The sequence below is a fragment of the Chanos chanos genome, chromosome 1 (genome assembly GCF_902362185.1).
Source record: "Chanos chanos chromosome 1, fChaCha1.1, whole genome shotgun sequence".
Taxonomy (NCBI): domain Eukaryota; kingdom Metazoa; phylum Chordata; class Actinopteri; order Gonorynchiformes; family Chanidae; genus Chanos; species Chanos chanos.
Window position 1 is genome coordinate 32,804,128 of NC_044495.1, and position 20,227 is coordinate 32,824,354.

The 20,227-nt window shown below is 43.6% G+C and overlaps 1 protein-coding gene across 1 annotated transcript; it reads left to right on the forward strand.

The window, feature by feature from the left end:
- Positions 1–5,694: 5,694 nt before the first annotated feature.
- maml1 (mastermind-like transcriptional coactivator 1) lies at positions 5,695–19,246 on the forward strand. Its single transcript, XM_030778615.1, has 6 exons — positions 5,695–6,018; positions 11,907–13,325; positions 13,617–13,619; positions 16,481–16,678; positions 17,167–17,302; positions 18,099–19,246. The coding sequence occupies exons 1-6, from the start codon at positions 5,695–5,697 to the stop codon at positions 19,169–19,171; spliced, it is 3,153 nt and encodes a 1,050-aa protein (XP_030634475.1). The 3' UTR covers positions 19,172–19,246.
- The last annotated feature ends 981 nt before the right edge of the window (positions 19,247–20,227 follow it).

Sequence of the window (20,227 nt, forward strand, 5' to 3'; positions counted from 1 at the left end):
CATGAGGGGGTTTTTTTGTAATGGTTTCTGTCCATTTTTTGTGTTTAAGTTGAGTGAAGTTTGTAGCGGAGCCCTCACACAGTTGTGAAGCGTAAGCAGTGTCCCTCTGAAGGAGCTCAGCATTGTGTGGAAGGAGAATGTCAGTTTGGCTTATAGGTTAGCATGTGCTGCCTTATGTGTAGATTGCAAGGTTTGGCCGGTTTTGTTTTGTTTTTTTCTGTGAATGCACTGTGAGCTGTTTTTAATATTAATATGTTTGTTTTTTCCAGAACTCTTTTTCTAATTGTTTTATTTCTGTACACAATTTTGATTTCTTGTTTTGGATTAATCTAGGCTGTAGTTTAAGGATAGCATTTTCATTGGAGAAGGAAAGCTAGTTTGCTGGGGAGGGGGGGAGGGGTGTGAGAGAGCAAAAGAGAGAGGTTTTATTGAAAAGGTTTTATTGAGAGAGGGAGAGAGAGGGAGAGCGCATTCCTTTGCTGATAACCAAGGTGAAGTATCCAGGCTGTGAAACTGGCGTTCATACTTTTTGATGATTCATCATTTTAGCATTCCTGCTCAGCCCTTTGATTGGAGGGTTTAAACCAGGGGTGGGCAAATCCGGTCCTGGAGGGCCATGGTCCTGCTGTTTTTCTTGTCAACCAACTAAATGTAGTCTCTGATTGGCTGAAGAGCATGCACACCTGTTTTCAAAGTGAAAATCAACAGGTAGCTAAGAGGTGAAAACAAAAGCCGGCGGGACACCGGCCCTCCAGGACTGGAATTGCCCACCCCTGGTTTAAACAGTCATCTACTTCCCAACTGGTGAATCACTCAGCTCCTTGGCACGTACTGTGACATCACATTGTGACTGGCCAATCGTCAGTAACAGCAATAGCAGCCAGCAGTTTCCTTGCACAACACTTCCACATTGTCCACTAATCTGCACGTGAAAACTCAGTGATAGTTTGAACATAGAAGAAGATTTCAAGTTCTCATTTTTAAAGCAGTGTCTCTCTGTGTATGAACACGGGAGAGAAGCTCCCAGAGTGTAAAACAAGCTGTTGAAGTCATTACCTCATCTGTTTTTCTGCCCCTAAAGATTTACCCCTAAGACGTGAAAAAAGGCACTAATGGGGGGCTAACCTCGACCTGAATCAATCCATTTAAAGTTACTTGTTTTTACTCTTATTTTGGTGAATCTGCATCCGTTGTCTAAATACCATCCAAAGGCAGGAGGTCAGACACCTTGATTGAGCTCTGCCCCAAGACTTAAAAAAAGAGTTGGCACTTTCAAAGGTAACTGAAACACACACACAAACACACACATAGGCTTGAACATGTTGCTCTGCTGTTGGCACCACAGCGTGGTCAAGTATTTTTCTCTCCCTCTCTCTCTGTCTCAGTAGCATCTTCTCTAATTTCTGATATCTGTGCTGTTTCCTTGAGCACATAGGCTCCACTCTTCCTTTTTTTTTTTTTGCATCTCACCATGATTTAGAGAGTGATGGATGGGTTTGAGGAATTGAGATGTTAAGTTATAGAGGAGAGAGAAAGCTGAGGAAAGTGATTCACAGCTACTTTCAGTCTGTGTGGTGGTAGTTGGAGTGCATCATAAGACTCTGAAGCTGTATTTTGGGGGGAGGGTTTTGGGTTTAAAAAAAAGTCTACCTTTATGTTACTCACAAAACAGAAATAAATGGATTTGAATTAAGAGATTTTGAGGTGGGTGGTGTGTTTTTCTATTCAAATGTCATCTGTTTTGGGTTGGGTTGTGTGGTTTTTTGGATTGAAGAAATATTTTTTTGAGAATAACCACAGAAATGGAGACCTTGATTTTGAAAGCTTCACTATCAGGTTTCAGGGTTTTTTTTTGTTATCTTAGAGTATCTGTATTGTTACTTCAAAAGTGTCTTTATTTTTCACTCTCTTCTCTGACTCATTTATTATCTTTTTGGGATGAGGTCGTGTTCAGCAGTTTACGTTTTGGGTTATGTCACATGAGAGCGAAACCCTGTTCTTAAGGGTAAAATGGCTTTTTCAAATAGATCCCTTTCCTCTTTGATGGTTTAAACAAAACATTTCCAATTCCAAGGTCCTCTTTCAGCTTTGTGCCCCTCAATACTCCTAACCCTTCTCACACAGTTTGACACAGCTACAATGTCCACCTTAATTGTCTTTTGTTCCTCCTTCTTTTAATGGTCATAAATTAAGCCTGCCTAGATCCCCTCCTGTCTGTGCAGTGCAGTGTGTAGTAATTATGCACACTACTTGGCTCATGAACTCACAAAACAACCTGTCTCCTACACTACAGTAGGAATGTAATAAAAGCTTTTGTTGAGAATATTACCGATAACGGTTTGATTGTTTGTATATGTCTCAGAAACGATGTGTTTAATGTTGGGATTAATTAGTAAATGTTTTTCTTGTTGTCATGACAGTCATCATGATTGAGATACAGTATGCGTGAGAAGACAGTTGACAGAGTGTGTACCTGAGCTTCAGTTATCTGTGTCTGGGCAATGCTAAATTGTTTTAATGACTGAAAATAAATGGTCTAATAAAAGTTGTAAAGTTGTGTAATTATCATTCAGTGGTAGAATCTTGACATTAGTCTCTTTAACTCTTTGAGCATCTGTAAGACACCCTTTACATTGAATTAACATCTTATGCGCAGTGAGAACACTGTCATCTGAATTACGAAACTTTTGTTTAAACTTTGTGACCCTATGGTGGTTAGGAAATGTGAAATGTTTTAACCACTCTTATGGCATTTTGTTAATATGTAAATTCGACTGTGTCTGTGTACATCAAGTTTTCTGCCTGTTAAATACTGGATCCAAACTGGAAACCATAACATGGTCAAATCACCCATTAGTGATACTAAACATGGGAAAGAAGGGCAAAACATCCTTTCAAGGGAGGAGGGAGGATCTTTTCCTTGAAAGCATTCAGTGCTACCAAGAATCAGTGTGCTTGCTGAGACTGCTGTACATATATTGTCCCTGTCATTACATCATATCTGTGTTTAAAAAAAAGAAAGAAGCTAAGATGACTTGGACTGCTTGGCGGGACACATTCACAGAGATTTACCGAGATTTCCTGAGAAAACAGGATTGTCGTTATTACTCACTGGGTTTCAGTGAATGGTCTAAAAATAGCATCCTGGGAAATAAATAGTTGCACTGGAGTTAATTTTACAAAGTGAGTTATTTTGGGTAACTACGAGAGATAGACATGCTTGAATTGCGTAATTCAATTTTACATAATCTGAATCAGTTAAAGGCCTGGCGCAGAGTTGTGTGTGTGTGTGTGTGTTTCCAAGCTCTAGCGACACTGCACAGGCCTGGGCTGCATGGAGGAGCTGTGTGGGGCTTCTTCCTGCTTCCCTTGAGGATCTAAGAGATGTTTTTTCCTCTTTTCAAACTCAAGATATTCACCATGTAAAATGGTGAGCAGACAGACACTGAGAGAAACAGCTCCAGTGTAAAGGGTACAGCAGGAGATTGGGACACGCTGTAAGAACAGGCGGAAGGTGGAAGCCTCTCTGTCAGCCACACATTCATGTATACATTCACATACTCATACATATACAATTACAGTATATGGATTCTTAAACCCCCTCGGTAGGTGCATTCTGAGTAGGAGTGTGAACCTCAGACAACAACTCATGGCTCAGTATATTGTTTTCAATGCTTGAAAATAACAGGGAATACATGTACTGGTCAGTAGAGTAGTATGAGAAGCATAGATAGAGATATCAGACTGGTCTTTTAGTGTCAAAAAGTGGGCGCTTTGACTCTGCATGTAACCAATATACAAATGGATCACAAGTCGATATCAAACTATAGCCTAGTTTTTGTAACTGAGCAAGTGAGTTCAGAGCTTAGTGAATCACCAATTTTGGGATCTTATTTAAGAAAAAAAAAATTTAAACAAGCGATGTTTGAAATGTCTTGATAAAGAACATAAAAACATGTCTTCTACACAAATTATGGTTTATGGGATACATTTTTTATACTACAAGTTTATTCGATGAACCTTCATTAAGCTATTAAACTTTTAAATGACATCATTATTCACAAACACCGTTATTACCATGTGAGTACAAACTTAAAAACCGAGTCTTTCCTAAGTTAGTGAGTGGGAGGAGAGATTTTGTCAATACATTTTTTTTTCTTACACGAGTTTTTCTATAACATACTATTCACAGTTTTCCATTGCTTGGTTTCAATGTCAATCATATCAAGAAGGTGGGGATTGGAACAGGTCTGGTTATGACGCCTCCTGCATCTGTGATGCAAAGGTTAGAAAAAACGAGAGGAAAAAAAAAAAAAAAAAACTTGTTTCAAGATGGCGACGAAGAACTGCTTGTACACTGGAAAACAATAGAAATAGCACCGTAGGGTAGAGTTTGTTTTTTGGAGCTGCCTTTTCGTTTTCATCAGCCGTTAAACTGGGACGCTGGATCGGCTGGTGTTTTTTCACGGGGAGAGAGACTTTTAAGAATAAATTTGGATGAAAGTGAATGCATCATGCTTTGTTATAGGGCTAGTTAGCTAGCTAGCTAGCTACATCCGTAGCTTACACACACTGCTGCTATCTAGCTATCTCTAGGTTTAGGATAGAGGATCAGCTGTTAGCCTGCTAGCCACTTTTAAAAGTTACAAAAGTTAAGCTGTGTTCCAGTTTGAATACCACACACCTTGTTGTTTATATGGAATACTTTTTCCATTGATGGATGTATTTCTTTGAACTGATTCTCGTCTTCAACTTCGAGGTAGGACGAAGAGTAACTTACCGAATCAATTTTAAGAACCTCTTATCTTAAAACTTTGAGGTAAGAGCCGAGGAGTTTGAAGTTGCTACTAAGACACTTTGGTTGGCAAATTTACAAAGGTAGCCAAAGGAGCGACCAGTTCTGTAGACTTCTAACTGCATTAACATCAGTATCGAAGTGTATTTTTCCTTACTCTGAGTTTGGGATATTATTCGGCGCGTGTTTAGTAGCTTGCGAATTCCGTGGCTGAAAGTGTGAAACTCTTAAGTTTAATGGTAGTGGTTGTCTATGGGGTGTTTTCTCTTTCAGTGAAAAAAATAAGTTGTTGTTCAGTTAACTTTTAAATGGTAGCAACCTACTTGGTTGTATGATTTTAAGCGAAGATGGGAATGTATTGTTGACAATCTCAACAGTTTCATTCATAATGCACCGGCCTTCAGTACGTTTTGCCATGGGGCCTGATTTGAACAGTGATCAGTTGCTTTCAAAGTAAACTTATTAACTTTGTTCAAGTTAAGATTTGATAAATATGTTCGTTTTTAAATATTGCTGGCCTTTTCTATAATATTCACTATTAAGACTGACTTGCAGTTTGAAATCGAATATACTCCCGTGTTCCACATTGTTCCTGTGCCTATTGATCAAAAGTAAAGTAACTTTGTTATGCGGTTTTTGATTGCACGGTTTTAAATTTGTGATACACTGCCTGACACATAGGCTAATGAAGGATAACTAACTTATATAGTCCTCGATTTTGTTTGCTGTAATAGGGTTTAAAGTAGACAAGTACTGGCGAAAATGGAGGCAGTCTGCTGTGTTTTGTAAAGGGGTACAGACGCCCACGCACAGAAGAAGCAGCAGAATCAGCATTATAAGTTGCCAGTGTCCGAAGCGCCGAAATCTGAGCCCTGAGTTTAATAACACGGTTATTGATGATGGGGGATTTTGTTATGCCGCGACATAGCGCGGTGATGGAACGACTTCGCCGAAGAATCGAACTAATCAGGCGGCATCACACTAACTGTCAGAACCGCTATGATAGTACAGCAATGGAGCGACTGGAGATGGAGAGACAACAGACCTTTGCACTGCACCAGCGCTGCCTGCAAACCAAGGCCAAACGGTCGAATAAGCACAGACAGCCGCAGCCACCGACCGACCAGTCGGTACAGAGGGGGTCAGGAACGGGGGGTAACAACGCAGACCTTGCAGATAGTGGGACCCCCGGAGAACAGAGCCGAAACAGCACTTTGATTGCGGTAAGTTGTTGTGACTGAAAACCTGCTGATTGGATTGATGCCGAGAGCTACAAGAATGATTTGTTGACTTGCCGTGTTATTTTTATTGTTATTCTGAGACTTAACCCAACAATTCGGAAACCAGCAAACACAATTTATTTAACGCACGACGAAATTTCCATGCATATTCCCCTGGAGCGTTATTTCAAGTGAAATTACAGTACCGTTACTGCCACTCATGGGTCCGTAGATTTCTTATGAGGAGTTGCAAACCACAGCCAGTAACGTGCTTTCGGGCGCGTGCTGGGTGGTCGATGTCACATGATCAGAATGTTGTTGACAGTGCACAACATCCGTATTGGTGGGCTATCCATAACTCTCCACGATCGATCAGAAGTTATTGATTTGTTTTGCAAACGTAGACGTTTGTACCGGCATCATTTCAGGAAAAAACGTTTACACTTTATATTCAGTGCCCAAAAGACCACTCGCTGATGTAGCCAGTTTACTGTTGGACGGTGGAAACAGATTTTACTGTCTTATAATTCACACTTTGGTCACTATGCATGGGCCCAAATCACTGTGAAAAACAGCAATGAATAAGCAGATTTTTAACTATTCAAGGAGCAGTTCTAGCCAAAAACATATCAAATACTCTAGCAAACTTATCATAATTCACTAGAAGCTGGGTCAAGTTTCCTCCAGTCACACACACACACACACACACTCAAGGGCAGGGTAGCTTGAAAATAAACTCTGTTCTGTCCATTTTGCTAGGGTCCTTTCTACTGAGTGGCACAGACACCCGGACCAGCATTGAGTTATGAGTGTTTGGTATCCATGGTTTCCAGCCTTTTTGTTTTCTCGGCAGCCTTTATTGTGACAGTGGGTGACAGATCTGTTGTCAGAAAAATATGACTAAGAAAACAGGGCCTAATTTACAGATATTCTAAGACGGAGCTGCTTATTCGAGACTTAAAAACAGCTGATTTGTTGCCAGTGTGTATAGTTGTTGCAGTACAGTGTGTTGGTGCCATGTCTCACTAATCTAGGTCCCAATTTTCAGTAAATAAAAGGTTGTAAAGAATAAAGTGTGCATTCTTGTTTGCGCTCTGTGTTGATACAGGCTTCCCTGTAAAGTACAGAACAATAAAAACATTTTTGCTGACGAGGGATGACAGTGTACTTCGTTTGATTTGGATTTGGATCCACAGTCTCCAGGACTGGTATCCAAGGCTGTCACTGTTTCAGTTTGATTTCTGTGGCTACTCTGTCTATCGAGAAAATTCTTGATGGTTTTTGTTCTGTGGGCAACATTTTATTTATTTTTTGTAATGACCAACTAATTCTCTAACTAGATGTTGACAGGCCTCATTATAGATTCAGACCAAGGCTCCATGTCAGCATCCCACACTAAAATAAGTATTAGGCTAATTTCCTATTTTAAGTGTTTTGGGGCATTGATCTGTGACCCTTTCATTAATATTTTTTTCATAGTTTTTTTTTAACAATATTTGTAATTTAGCTGCCATGAAATAAGACAGTCAACCATGCACTAAAAAAATTATTTTGGCTAAATTTTTCATCAGCTCGTTCAAAACTTTGTGTCTTCTCGATAACACATATTGAACAAGAGAAAGCAAACTACTTGTAATGTGAGCTGTCACTGAAACTGCCCAAGTGAAAGAACTATTTAACTGAACATTTGTACTCATTTGAGTTATATTGTTTTGTTGGTGGTGGTGGTGCTTTTTTGTTTGTTTGGGTTTTTTTTTGTTTCCCCAGTGTGTTTTTAGTTTTGCCAAACTGATAAAAAGCCTGTCCAAAGAGTAGGTTAAAGTATCATTAATAGACTAACACCCCACCATGCTTTAAAGTAGGTCCTGCTCAGAAACTCGATCCTTTTGTCTGTCTGACGCAGGATTGGACTTAGAATGTCGTTTGGTGGCTGTTGGCTGATGATACAAGACATAAAAATGCATCCAGTGTAGATCACTAGTTAAAACTGCACTTGCCTACAGTTTGGGCCTTATCGTTCTGCTAAATTTATCCCGTTCAGTGTTCAGCTGTGTTCTGTGTTCCAGAGCCACCAAAAAGGTAATAGAATAAAATAAAATAATCTAATTGAAGAACTATTTGTTGTGCTCAAGTAAGTGCTTTTTTTTTTTTTTTTTTAATCTGACACCAAGTGCTGTGCTCACTTAAGCCCGAAGCACAAGAGAGTAACTCTTCTTTTTGGCAAAGATGTCGACAAAATGTGGTCGTGTGTTGCTTCCATTTTTACACGATGCAAATGGTTACTCAACAGTAACCCTATCACAGTTGTCAGATTTGAGAAGCTTGCATGATAAAGTTAATAAGGTTTTGTTGAACCTTGGCACTGGGAGTGTAGATTCAGTTCTGTGGTCATTTTTGAAGTTCTTCTTTGGGTTTTTTTTGTTGTTGTTGTTGTTTTTTGGGTTTTGTTTTTCTGGAATCACTGTTAATGGCCACCGTTCCTCTTTCCCACTGCAATTTTTCCATGTTTGTCATGTGCCATTATAACTTTTGCCACTGTTCCCATCAACACACAGTTTTGTCTATTCAACGACTGACGCACAATTTGGACATCGAAACATGTTGGTATTTAGTAACTTTAAACTGAATTCTTTCCTCACTGTGTGATCTGATTACCTTGGGCTTTAGGTAACTGTAGCATGGCTGTGATATGAGAGTAGTTAAACTACAGAGAGGCAGTGGTGCTGTACTAGGACTGGAGCATGTTGCACAGTGAGGCAGTTGAAGGACTAGAGTTGGACTGTGTAGTAGAGTAGCGTGGCTTTAGCTGTACTGGAGTAGGACAGTGAGGGTGTAACTGGACTGTAGCTGCGTTTTAGGGATGAGTCAGGTCTTTTTAAGCTCACCCTTCCCCCCACAGCTCCCCCACCGTAGTGACTCACCATTACTCTCAGTGCCCCGAGGATAACTATGAGTCCACTGCTGCTTGTGTTAAGAGTCTCTGTCTTTAGTTCAGCCTTGTGTTTTTCCTGTTTTCAATGGTCCTTCACAATGGAACGGGGCAGTTCTCTTCATTGCATGTTCGCAGTAGTTTACAGGATTGCCTAAAGTGCAGTCCTAGCAAACTCTCTGTCTTCTCTCTCTCTCTCTCTCTCTCTCTCTCTCTCTCTCTCTCTCTTTCTGTCTGTCTCTCTCAACCCACAGCTAATGACTCAGAAAAACTGCTCCACGCCTCTTGGCACTCAACACATAGCCTATCTCGTAGTTGTGATCTCGGTTAAATGGATACAGATCCTTGAACTGATGGTAAATTTCAATAGTTCCTTCCCTTCATCAGCTTTGAAATATACACTTACACTTATTGATTGCCAAAATAAGGACCCCCCACCCCCACCCCTAAAAAATGTTTTAAATGTTCAAATCCAGGGCTTTTTTTTTTTAGGAGTGTCACTCTACTGAAAAGAGATTTTAGTTGCTGTGGGAATATACAGTCTAAGTGTGCTAAATGTGTCTAGCTTAGGCCCTATGTCAACGAAGCACAGTTTTCTATCATAATTATTGCGCCTAATATGGTCCAGGTACACACATGCACAGACACACAGTTGAGACCTAGAGTGACAACTGTGTTGACAAGTAGTGCTGGGTGCAGGTAGCAACAGCTGAAGAAGTCTCCAGTTAATATGCAAATAACCATGGCTGGGAGAGCACGCAGAAGAACTGAGGTTGATTACTGGTGGTCACTGCACTTCTCTCCCAGTCTGAAATAAAAAGTGACCCAAGAGCAGTATTTGGTGGCCAACGCAAAAGAAAAAGTCCACTAGGCCACTGAGTTTCATCAGTTTGTGAGGAATATGTTACTTTCATGTGTACTACAAAGTAGTGTAAAATAAAAGTTTTTCAGAACGGAGGATAAAACAACAAAGCTGAATGGCCATGCAAAACCAGTTGAAACAGTAGCGTAAAAACAGAGAAAAGTCCAGTTTGTCATCTGCACGGGTGGCACCCTCTTCACCCCTCTAAAACTCGTGTGTGAGACTACAGAGCGGCAGTGACTGCTTTTGTAACTTCACCCGTCAGATCTCAGGATGATCTTGTCACTAACAAAATATCTGATAGAAGTCACAAATTCAGGAAACTGCTCACCACAGTTCTGTGGCTGGAGACAAACAAATAACTGGTAGTTGACGCTGCTCATCTCCACTTTATACCGGACCAGTTTATGTGTGGTGAGCACGTCCTTGGAGAACTCGTCTGGGGCTCGGTAACCCTCTCTATCGGACCCTTAGCTCGCACCCCTGCTCCTGCAGTAGAGGTCTGGCAGGGCTATTGTGGTGGCGGGGGCTTCAAAGGCAGGCGGTGCTTTAGCTTCGCCTAGGCTGGAATTCGGCACGCTCCCGCACCCTTCCACAGCAGTGGCGCTGGCTCTTTTGTTGTGGTCTGTGCATCTATACACATGGTAATTAGTTTCATGTGGCTTGAGCCTGTGGTGATGGTGGTGGTGGTAGAGGGCGGGGGGGGGGAGGTGGGGGAGTCATGAAGGCAGAGAGAAAGAGGGAGTGAGAGACTCGCGGAGAAGAAGCAGTAGAAAAAGTAAGTTTTGTATTTGTGAAAAACAGACATTAGAACAAACAGAACAGTAGAGGAATGGTAAGGAAATTTAGAGTGAGAGAGAAGAAGAGTAAGGCTGTGTTGTGCATACCATTGAGCAAGCAACTGCCACACAGATGATGTGTGCTGCAAGACAGAGACCAGTTTTTCAGGTTTAGAAGGCCCCGCAGTTAGTCACCTCTCTGCTTATGCTTATACTTCTCTCTCTCTCTCTCTCTCTCTCTCTCTCTCTCTCTCACTCTCGCACTCTCTCACTCTTCCCCCTTCCTCTTTTTGTGAGGGGGATCAAACAAGCTGCTTGGCTCAGCCTAGAGCGAGGGCTCAACTCTTAGTCAGATCAAGCTGCCGCCACAGTCCGCCAGCACGACCATGTGTGGAATACCAAATGAACTGCTGACTGCTCTACTGCTCTCATTCCCCTATGGCACACATAACGTCCATGATAAAACAATGTATGTTGCAAACATTCCTCTCCACATAAAAGGACGGTGAAGGCGTGGCTATGAAATATTTCTCTGTCTAGACTAGAGTGGAGATGGCATGGAGAATAAAAGTGAAACACTGCTCATCGTTTGTGCTGACTTATCAGGTTTTATGCATCCACGACATAAAGGCTGAAGCTTTTGGGCAGTTAGTATAGTCAAAGTAAATTGGCTAAAGATGACCAACCTTGTCTTTTCTGCCTGTCTAGCCCTGGGGGAGGAATTGGAAACGGTCTGTTAAGAGTCTGAATACCCTCTCTGGACTGTGACGGTGATAAAAGGTCCATATGTAGTTACGAAATGCAGATCTGTCTTGTCTTTTCCAAACGCTGTGAGATCAGACTTCTCACAAATAGGGTACTTGTTGGAAATTTAAGCATCTGGAACCTTCTAGTTGGAGAAGACCAGATAGTTTTGAACGAACAGACTTTGATCTGTTCTCAAAATGGGCAGATCTGCCTGTAATTATTTCTTAATACACGAGAATTTATCTGAATGACCAAAATATGTTTGTTGGTGGATTAGAGGACATGACAGTTGTATTACACCATAATTGTTGGATGGCATGGCCAGCATGCTGCTATTCCTGGAAATAGACTCAATTATGCTGCATTGTTCATCTTAGCCTCTTTGCATATTTTGTTCCTTTTTTCTGGACCGAGCACAGTCAGTCCATTGGTAGTTGTGTATCAAGTCTAAAATGGCTAAGAAGTGGTAAACGTTGTATCTAATTAGCATTTAAATGAACATAATGGTTGTAAATGACTATTGTAATGTTGCTGAATGAAAATCTGATCGTCACTCTGTTAATCTCTCCTGCAGTTACAGGAAACTGTGAAACGGAAGCTGGAAAATGCCAGCTCACCTCTGGGTCGTGACCAGGTCAACGGTTTTGATGGTTATCCGCCGTCCCAGAAGGCCTGCATAGATGATCCAATGGGGAGTCTCAATGGGGCGTCTAATGGCACCATTCCCCCTGTGTCGCCCATGGACACCAAACATGGCGTGAGCACGGACGCCCTAGTGCAGAACGGGGCCCACGGCCCTGGCGGAGCTGAGCAGAACGGTGTCGGTTTGTCTGAGGGTGGCACGGGATCACGAGCTTCGGACCAGGAGTTCCGTCTGAAGGGTCTGAAACAGGAACCCGTGGACGACATTTTGCCCTGCATGCTGCCTGCAGGGGGCGCCAGCTGCAACAATAGCCTGTTTCCTGACCTTAATCTTAACGAGCAGGAATGGACTGAGCTAATGGAGGAGTTCAATCGCTCAGTGGCCTACGAAGACATCCAAGACATTTTCAACGACGGTTTCGAGGACCGCAAGGATCCTGACCTGGCCCCGTCCAGCCAGCCCCAGAGCCTCTTGCCCCCGGATCTGTCAGGCGTGGTGAAGGCCGAGTTCTCCCCGGGTCCGGCCAGCGCGTTCGAGCAAGACTCTCGGACCGGTTCTCCCCAGGTGAGGCCCACTTCATCAGGGCCCCCGCTTCACACCAGCTCCCCTGTCACAGCCACCTCCACGGCCTCTTCCCCAGCCCTGCCCATACCTCAGCCTCCACAGCAGCAACAGCAGCCCGTGGCCCAGCCCCCCAGACCGCTGCAGCAGAACCACCTGCTCCCGGGACCACCCAAAGACCTGTCTCCCGCTCAGCAGCTGCAGCAGCTTGCTGCACGGGAGCAGCAAAGGGCTCAGATGATGCAGAGTCAGCAGCAGCATCCAGCTCAAAAACAGCAACAGCAAAAACAACAGCAGCAGCAGCAGCAGCAGCAGCAACAGCAGCAGCAGACAGCCAAATTCCACCCTTCCCCTTGGCCCCAAAATGCCCCGTCTCAGAGTCAGATTAGTGGTGCCTTTGGGATGGAAAAACCCACCAGCCCTTCCCTTTACCCCCAGGATTTCCCTAACTCCAAACCCCTCCTGCTGCCCGGCCAGCAGCCCAACAAGGGCTCCCCCAAAGCAGGCGCAGCCAGTGGGTACATGCAACCAAGTGGGCACCCGAACATGTTGGGTCATGCAGCACCCACGGGCACTCTCAGTCACCCAGGCAACGCAGGGGGGCCGCCAACCATGCTGGACTATAGTAACACTAAGCCTCTGTCCCACTATGAGGCAGGGGCTTCAGGACAGCCAAGGGGTCCAGTAGTTACACAGAACCAGAACAAGGCAGTTCGCCTAGCCCAAATCAGACAAGAGCAGATGAAACAGAGGATGCCTTTTAGACCCCCACACATGCCACATGCACAGGTAAGAAAGTTCTTTACCTCAACACACATGCATTTAACCCAGCAGCACACCTCTACAACCTTCACCCTAATCACACACCTGAAAACCTGCATGTCAGAATATCAAAAACAATGTTGTCTTTACTTTACTTTACTTTTTTTACAGTGAATAAAACATCTGTTGATCACAGATGTTTTCTGTTGTGCATTGGAAAGCAGTGGTGCTCATTTTGCCATTCTGCAGAGTAGCTAATCCAAATGCACTAGTGAATAACATAATTCAAAGTGAGCACATAGGTTAGTGAGCACATAGCAAGTAAGACCGATTTCCAGGCATACACATGCGTACTGAAACAAAGGCTTTTCTGCCTTTAGTATCTATGACTAGAATGGCCCTAGGAAAGCGCAGACCTCCGCCAAGGCCAATGGTCCGCTCCCCTTTGATATTCAAATCTGCAACAGCAACCACTGTATATGTTTGGATATATTTCCAAAACTATTAGAACAAAAAAAAATCAGAATGTATGATTGGGAAAGCTAAATTATTGTAAGAAACAATTAGCGATTATGAGCGTTATGCAAGCCCACAATAAGCTTTCAAAAGGCTTATTTTGTTCATGTTGACTTGGAAAATAGACAGTAAGGATAATTTAGACATTGCTTATTTCTGACATACCTGCTGCATTTGTATGTGCAGTGATGTCTGAGGTGGCTGTTATGTTTTGTTGTATGTTCAGTCGCGGCACAGCATTCACTGTAATTACGAGTTTGCGCATGTGCGACACATTCAGTTCATTCTGCCCTCTCGCAATGTAATGAAAGTGGAAAATAATATGGGGATCCACCCCGCGAGTCTGATCCTCTCCAAAATTTAACGAATTCTTCCTTGGCCCATTGTTCACCCCTCCACCAAGTTTCATGAAAATGTAGTTTTTGCGTAATCCAGCTGACAGACAGACAGACAAACAAACGGCACCGAAAACATAACCTCCTTGGCGGAGGTAACAAGCTTGGCTCCAAGTTAGAGAGGCTTCCTGTGACTCTAGTAGTCCGAGCGTCCGCCTGGTGGTGTTGCATCTTGTGTGGACTAAAGCAGTCTTGATTAAAGCACATTTTTTAATGGAAGACTACAGTGTGAATAAGATATGAGACATGATCAGTAACCCCTTTCACACATGCAGTTCTGTCTGTAATTGTAATAGCAGTTTTCTGGAATGGGGTCATGTATGACTATGAGTCAGAATAGAAGTTGATCTGGCAATTTTTGTTACCAGACCTAGAAACGTTTCCAGAAATGTTTCAGGTAGACTCAAGTGTGAACAATGCTGTAACGTTGCTGGATAAATGGATGAGGTTTTGATGACCTACCTCCGTGCTCTTAGTCTAGGGCAGCTTTGTGTTCGTCTCTGCCTCTCCCCAGTTTATCACCCAGTGCTTTTCTCATGTCACAAACATGTCTTTATGAATCCAGAATCACATCTAACAACATTAGTTGTTTACAAAACATGTTGTAAATTCATAATATTGTCAGCAAATCAGCACTGTGTAGGATCTGTTCACTCACCATTTTGTTCAAAACAAAGCATTTTCTGCTGCATATGCTGATGTCACATCCTGACTTTCCAGGATTGTCATGCCATATGTGAACATGCTTGTTCCAGCAGTATTCTGGGAATGAGGTGCGAGTGTGAAAAGGGATATAATGGAAAAATGAGTCTAGAAATGTCCTGAGTCTTGTGTGTGAAAGGGTCTATAATCATAGTGTTCCTGATGAACCTCAGCCATTGTACTAGACAGTCCTAAAACAGTTGGTACTCCAGCTGTTAAAAGTATTTTAAAAATGTTGAAATTGCTTTTCCAGTATTTCAAAGCAAACTTGTAATTTGGGTAAAATAAATAAAAGGAGTTACATCAAAAATGTTGAGGTGAAAACATAATAAGGATTGTCTGGTATCTGAGAAGTGGCATGTTTCCTTTGTAGGATTGTCTGAGCTTGCATTGGTGTGTAATAGTTTTGTGTGTCTGTGTGTGTGTTGGGGTGTCTGTTTGTGTGCAGTGGTTTTGTGTGTGTGTCTCTGAGTATGTATATTTGTGTGTGCTTGTGTTTGAGTCTGTGTATGGCTTGGCCTTCTTATGACACCAAACTACAGTTTGAATGTCTGTTGGTCTGTGTCTGCATGTGCAAATACTTGTGCGTGCGCGCGCGTGTGTGTGTGTGAGAGAGAGAGAGAGAGAATGACTGCCCACTCTATGCTTCTTAGCAACCAGCTGCCTGACCCAGACAAACTGTGTCCATCCCCAAGGCTGAAGAGGCCCAGTGCCAGATACACACACACACACACGATTACACAGGAGTGGGGGCTGGGTTAGGCAGTGGGGGTTACAGCCGTGTGAGAGTCAGCAGAGAAAGGAGGGAGGAAGCAAGAGAGATGGAGGGAGGGACAGAGGGACGACAAAGCAGTCTTTCATGCGTTTCTCCCCCTCCCCTGGCTGCTGTCCTGCTCGGAGTATTTTAGGATCAGCCCCCTCCCTCTCTCAACTCTCCCTATTTAAATATAGCTGCTTAACCCACTTGGGTTTTTTCCTCTATCGCGAGAACTCTCTTCTGCTATTTCACTCTTTCTCACTCTCTCTCTCTCTCTCTCTCTCTCTGTGACTCTCTGTCACCTGTCTGTCTATCTTTGTCTTGCTTCACCTGTCAGCATATCATGGAAAGCAGTCAGGCTGAGGTGTTTCCCTGTGTGGATTTTTCCATCTTTCTGCATTGTTTGGTGTGTGTGTATGTGTGTGTATGTCTGTGGGTGAGAGAGAAAGAGAGAGAATATCTGTGCGCACACCCATGTACTGTGTGTGTAACTCAGCCTCAACAGTTTCATATTTTCCAAATGTCCCTTTGTCTGCAGTTTTTAAACCCAGTGTTTCAGATGCTCAGTGGATTGTTTTGCATGGACCCATTGTGTCCTCTGTTTAGCATTCTGACTCATTAAGCATTTCTTTGTGATCACCAATACTGCTATTAACCCACACCAGCCATCATCCTCATATGAACTCACTCCACAAGTTTGCCTGGAATTGTTGTGAGCTGTTGAGGGTTGTACTGTGTCGGTACTCTGCCCTCTAGTGGACGGATTTACTCACTGTCATCTCTTTTCTTTTGTTCACTACTTGATTCTGCAGGAACCCGGTGCTTACCCTTTAGGCCCTCATGTCCCTGGTCCTGGAAATACCATGACAACGCAACCGGGGGGCAATGCCATGGCGGGTAACCATGGCAACGCAGCCTACCTGAGCAACCTACAGCGGAAGCAGCCGGCAATGTCGATGATGACGCCACAGCAGAAACAGCTAATCCAGAGGCAGATGATGGCAGACCAGGTCAGGTGCCGCCCGGTCACTTCAGGGTTACCCTTAAAACTGCTCTGTCATTTCTGTAAATGAGTGTAGGCTGAGGTTTGTGACCAACTGGAAAGGTGGTGGTATATAACACCAACTGCATTGTGAGTTTTCACAAGGACACACGTGTGACTAAGTTATTAAAACTCCTCTGCAGTGTTCACTTGGCCCTCATGGGGGCACTAGCATCATAGGCAACTGAACTGAGCTTACACTTGCTCATGGGTGAACATATGAGATTGTGCAAACCTGCTGCTACTCTTTGCTATCTGTAGAGGATCATTTTGAACTGTTTGTCACCCCAGGGATTCCCACTGATAAAACTGACCAGCACACTCGTTGAAACAGACTCATATCTTTTGCACAGTCATACCACCATATGAATAGTCCGTAGACTGTTTTGTATAGTACTTAATGTAATGTGATAATTAAGTCATTTAAATTGTGTTCTTTGTGTGTTTTCGCCTCAGGAGAAACAGCGTCAGCAACAGGAGCAGCAGCTGCAGAGGCATTTGACCAGACCTCCTCCTCAATATCAGGACCAACCGAACCAGTCTGCCCAGCAGAACCCATTCCAGCCGCCTCAGCAAGTCTCCCAGTTCACAGGTAAGACACTCAGTTCACAGGAAGGCAGGCTGCTAACTGACTGTGAGCATATGTTGTTCATACTGCGTTTCATGAAACATTATTTCTCTGGTCACGGACACACTTCAGTGCCATCCATGTAAACTGTAGCTCTTCTTGGGCCAGGGGCCAGACCTGTTAGGCTGTCCACATAAAGACTATAACCTTTTGACTTTCTAAAGTATCTGCTAACAGACATGGGAGAGAAAATCAGTAGAGCCAAAAGGGAGAAACAGTACAGATCGCTGTAGGTCATAAATGGAGCTGATTTGAAAGTTCATCCAGCCCTCCCCCCTCCACCTTTCTCTTCTGACTGACCATTTATTTACTCAACTGATCCAAGCATGTCACACAAGCAGGTCTTTGTTTCCTGTTTTCAAACCTCCAGCCTCACATGTAAAATGTGCTTACCACTGAAATCATTTGAATAGCAAACAACAAACAGTATGGTTTGGTCGTGAGAGGTTGAGTTTTGTAGGCCAGCAGCAGAGTTCACCCTTAGAATGCCCTTCAGTCCGTAAGAATTTGTCTCCATATCCCCTTGCCTGTTTTCTGACACCCCCCCCCCCTTTCAGTTCCTGAGAGATGTGACGTTTTAATTTTTATGAAATTAAAAAAAAATGTCCTCCTAGCGCCATGAGATGTTTGCTTATTTGATATACGGTATTATTACATATTGTATTTTTCTGTTATCCTTTGAATGATACTAAATGTGCTACAATGTGTTGATACGTCTCTTCTTTGATTTGTTGTCTCAACCATCCTATTTGTACTCTAGGTTCATCTCAACCAATGGGGAATGTCAGCTCTCTTGGAGGACCCAACCCTGGGACACAGCGTATGTTCCCTCAGTCACAGGGCATGATGGGTATGGGGGTGGGTCAGGGCGGAGGCCCCCCCGCAGGCGCCCCTCCGGCCGCCAGCCAAGCAGACATGAGCCTGTCGTCCTGTGGGGGCGGGCTTGACGTGCAGCAGGTTCTCTATGGCAACATGCCCATGCACCCCTCACATCCACCTCAACAAAGGCCTCAGATGTCAGCCATATCAGCTGCGTACAGACAAAATGTCCTAGCGCAGCAGCAGCAGCACCTAAAGAGCCAGCCCAACGCCGCTCTGCTCAAACAGCAACAGCTAGCCCGGATCCCCAACAACATGCCCAGTGCCCTGGCAAACAACATGAACGCCGCCATGCCTAACTCCATACCCAGCTCTATGCCAACCAGTATTCAGGGTGCGATGCCAACGCAAGCCCAGTCTTGGCAACAGCAGCAGCAACAACAACAGCATCCAGGTCTGCAGCAGGGCATGGGTGCGCAGCCGCCGTCCAGTAACGGTGGCATGCCCACTGGTTTTGGCAACCCTGCTTTCCACATGCAGCCCAGGATGGCCAAGCTGCCCAATAGTGCCCAGTTTGCCCAGGCTGGTATGGGCAATGGTCCTGGAGCCAGGGCCCTCGGGGGCATGAACCCTGGGCAGATGATACCTAACATGGCACAGCAAAGGACCAGCAATCCTTCTATGAACCAGCAGCTAGCCCCACCAAACCAGCAGCAAGCCCAACAAGGGCAACAGCCACCTCCGCAAGCCCAGCAAGTGCTACCTGACCTGGGTGCCTTTGGCCAGCCACAGGGGGGACAGGTCCCTAACCGCACAGCCGGCATGCCCTGCAGCCAGGCCTATCAAGTCAACAGGACAGCTAATCAGCAGCTGCAGTTTGCCTATAATGCTCAGTCGGGAGGCACCTTGCCCAGTTTCCCAGTAGAGAGTGATCTGGTGGACTCTTTGCTTAAGAGCCAAGAGACACAAGAGTGGATGGATGACCTGGATGAGCTACTGGCCAGTCATCAGTAACTGACTCATATTGATTAGCCAGTCACAGACGTTGTGAAACAGTCTCAGTCAATGGGTATGTGGGAAGAGGGAGAAAGAGGCTGTGCATATTAAATGAATGAATTACTGGGACACAGTCAGATTGTACAGTGATGTGATTGCTGGTTTGCTGTGTTCAGGAGGCTGTTCTCTGTATTGTGTGTATACCAGGTGTACATAATGCCAAGAGAATGGTGTGCAGGACCAAAAGCCTGTGTGTAATGAGTATTCCCAGGACTGGAAACAAAATATTAAAAAATGAATACATTTTCTAAAAAAAAAATGAAACGGTAAAGAGGAAGAAGAAAAAAACGTAACTACTGAACCTGTGGCTCAGTAACTAAAACCACTGAATCCCAGCAAAACGCAATGGGTGAACAGACAAACACACACACACACACACACACACACAGATTTAGATGTATATTCTCTCTTTCACAAACCAGTGGTAGTCATCTGTATCCTCTGTTTAGAGAGAGTGACACGAGTGTTGTCAAAACTGTTCTCAAAATCGATTCACTCTCATGGACAAGTAATATGGTTTAACAAAGCATTACTGTCATATCATTAACCCAGCTACTGCACCAGTGGCTCTTTTTTTTTTTTTTTTTTTTTTTGCAAAACTGACTTTCTTTTTTCTTTCAAATATCAGTGCACAAATCTATGAACAGTGGTATGAGATTAAGTCTTTCTTCTGCAAGTGGGAGTCTAGTCTCAAAGAAAACATTTCCAGCACACGGAAAGTACACGGAGAGTACTATGATCTTTGATACAGAGCGATGATGCTTGAAGGTAAAATTCACAACACTAAACCAAACTGCAACTAAACCTTGGTGTCTCTTTAGCGTGACTGGCAAACATGTTACACTAAATACAAAAACCCACAACCCTTGCCTGTTAGCTCTAATTTCATTTTTATCATTTTGAGCCAAAAGGGTTACGTTTTCTGTCTTGTTTTTCTTTTTCTTTTTTTTTTTTTATGTGAACGCCTCAAAATTTGGTTCTGAAGAAAGAGTAGTGCAGACAGTACATTTGCGT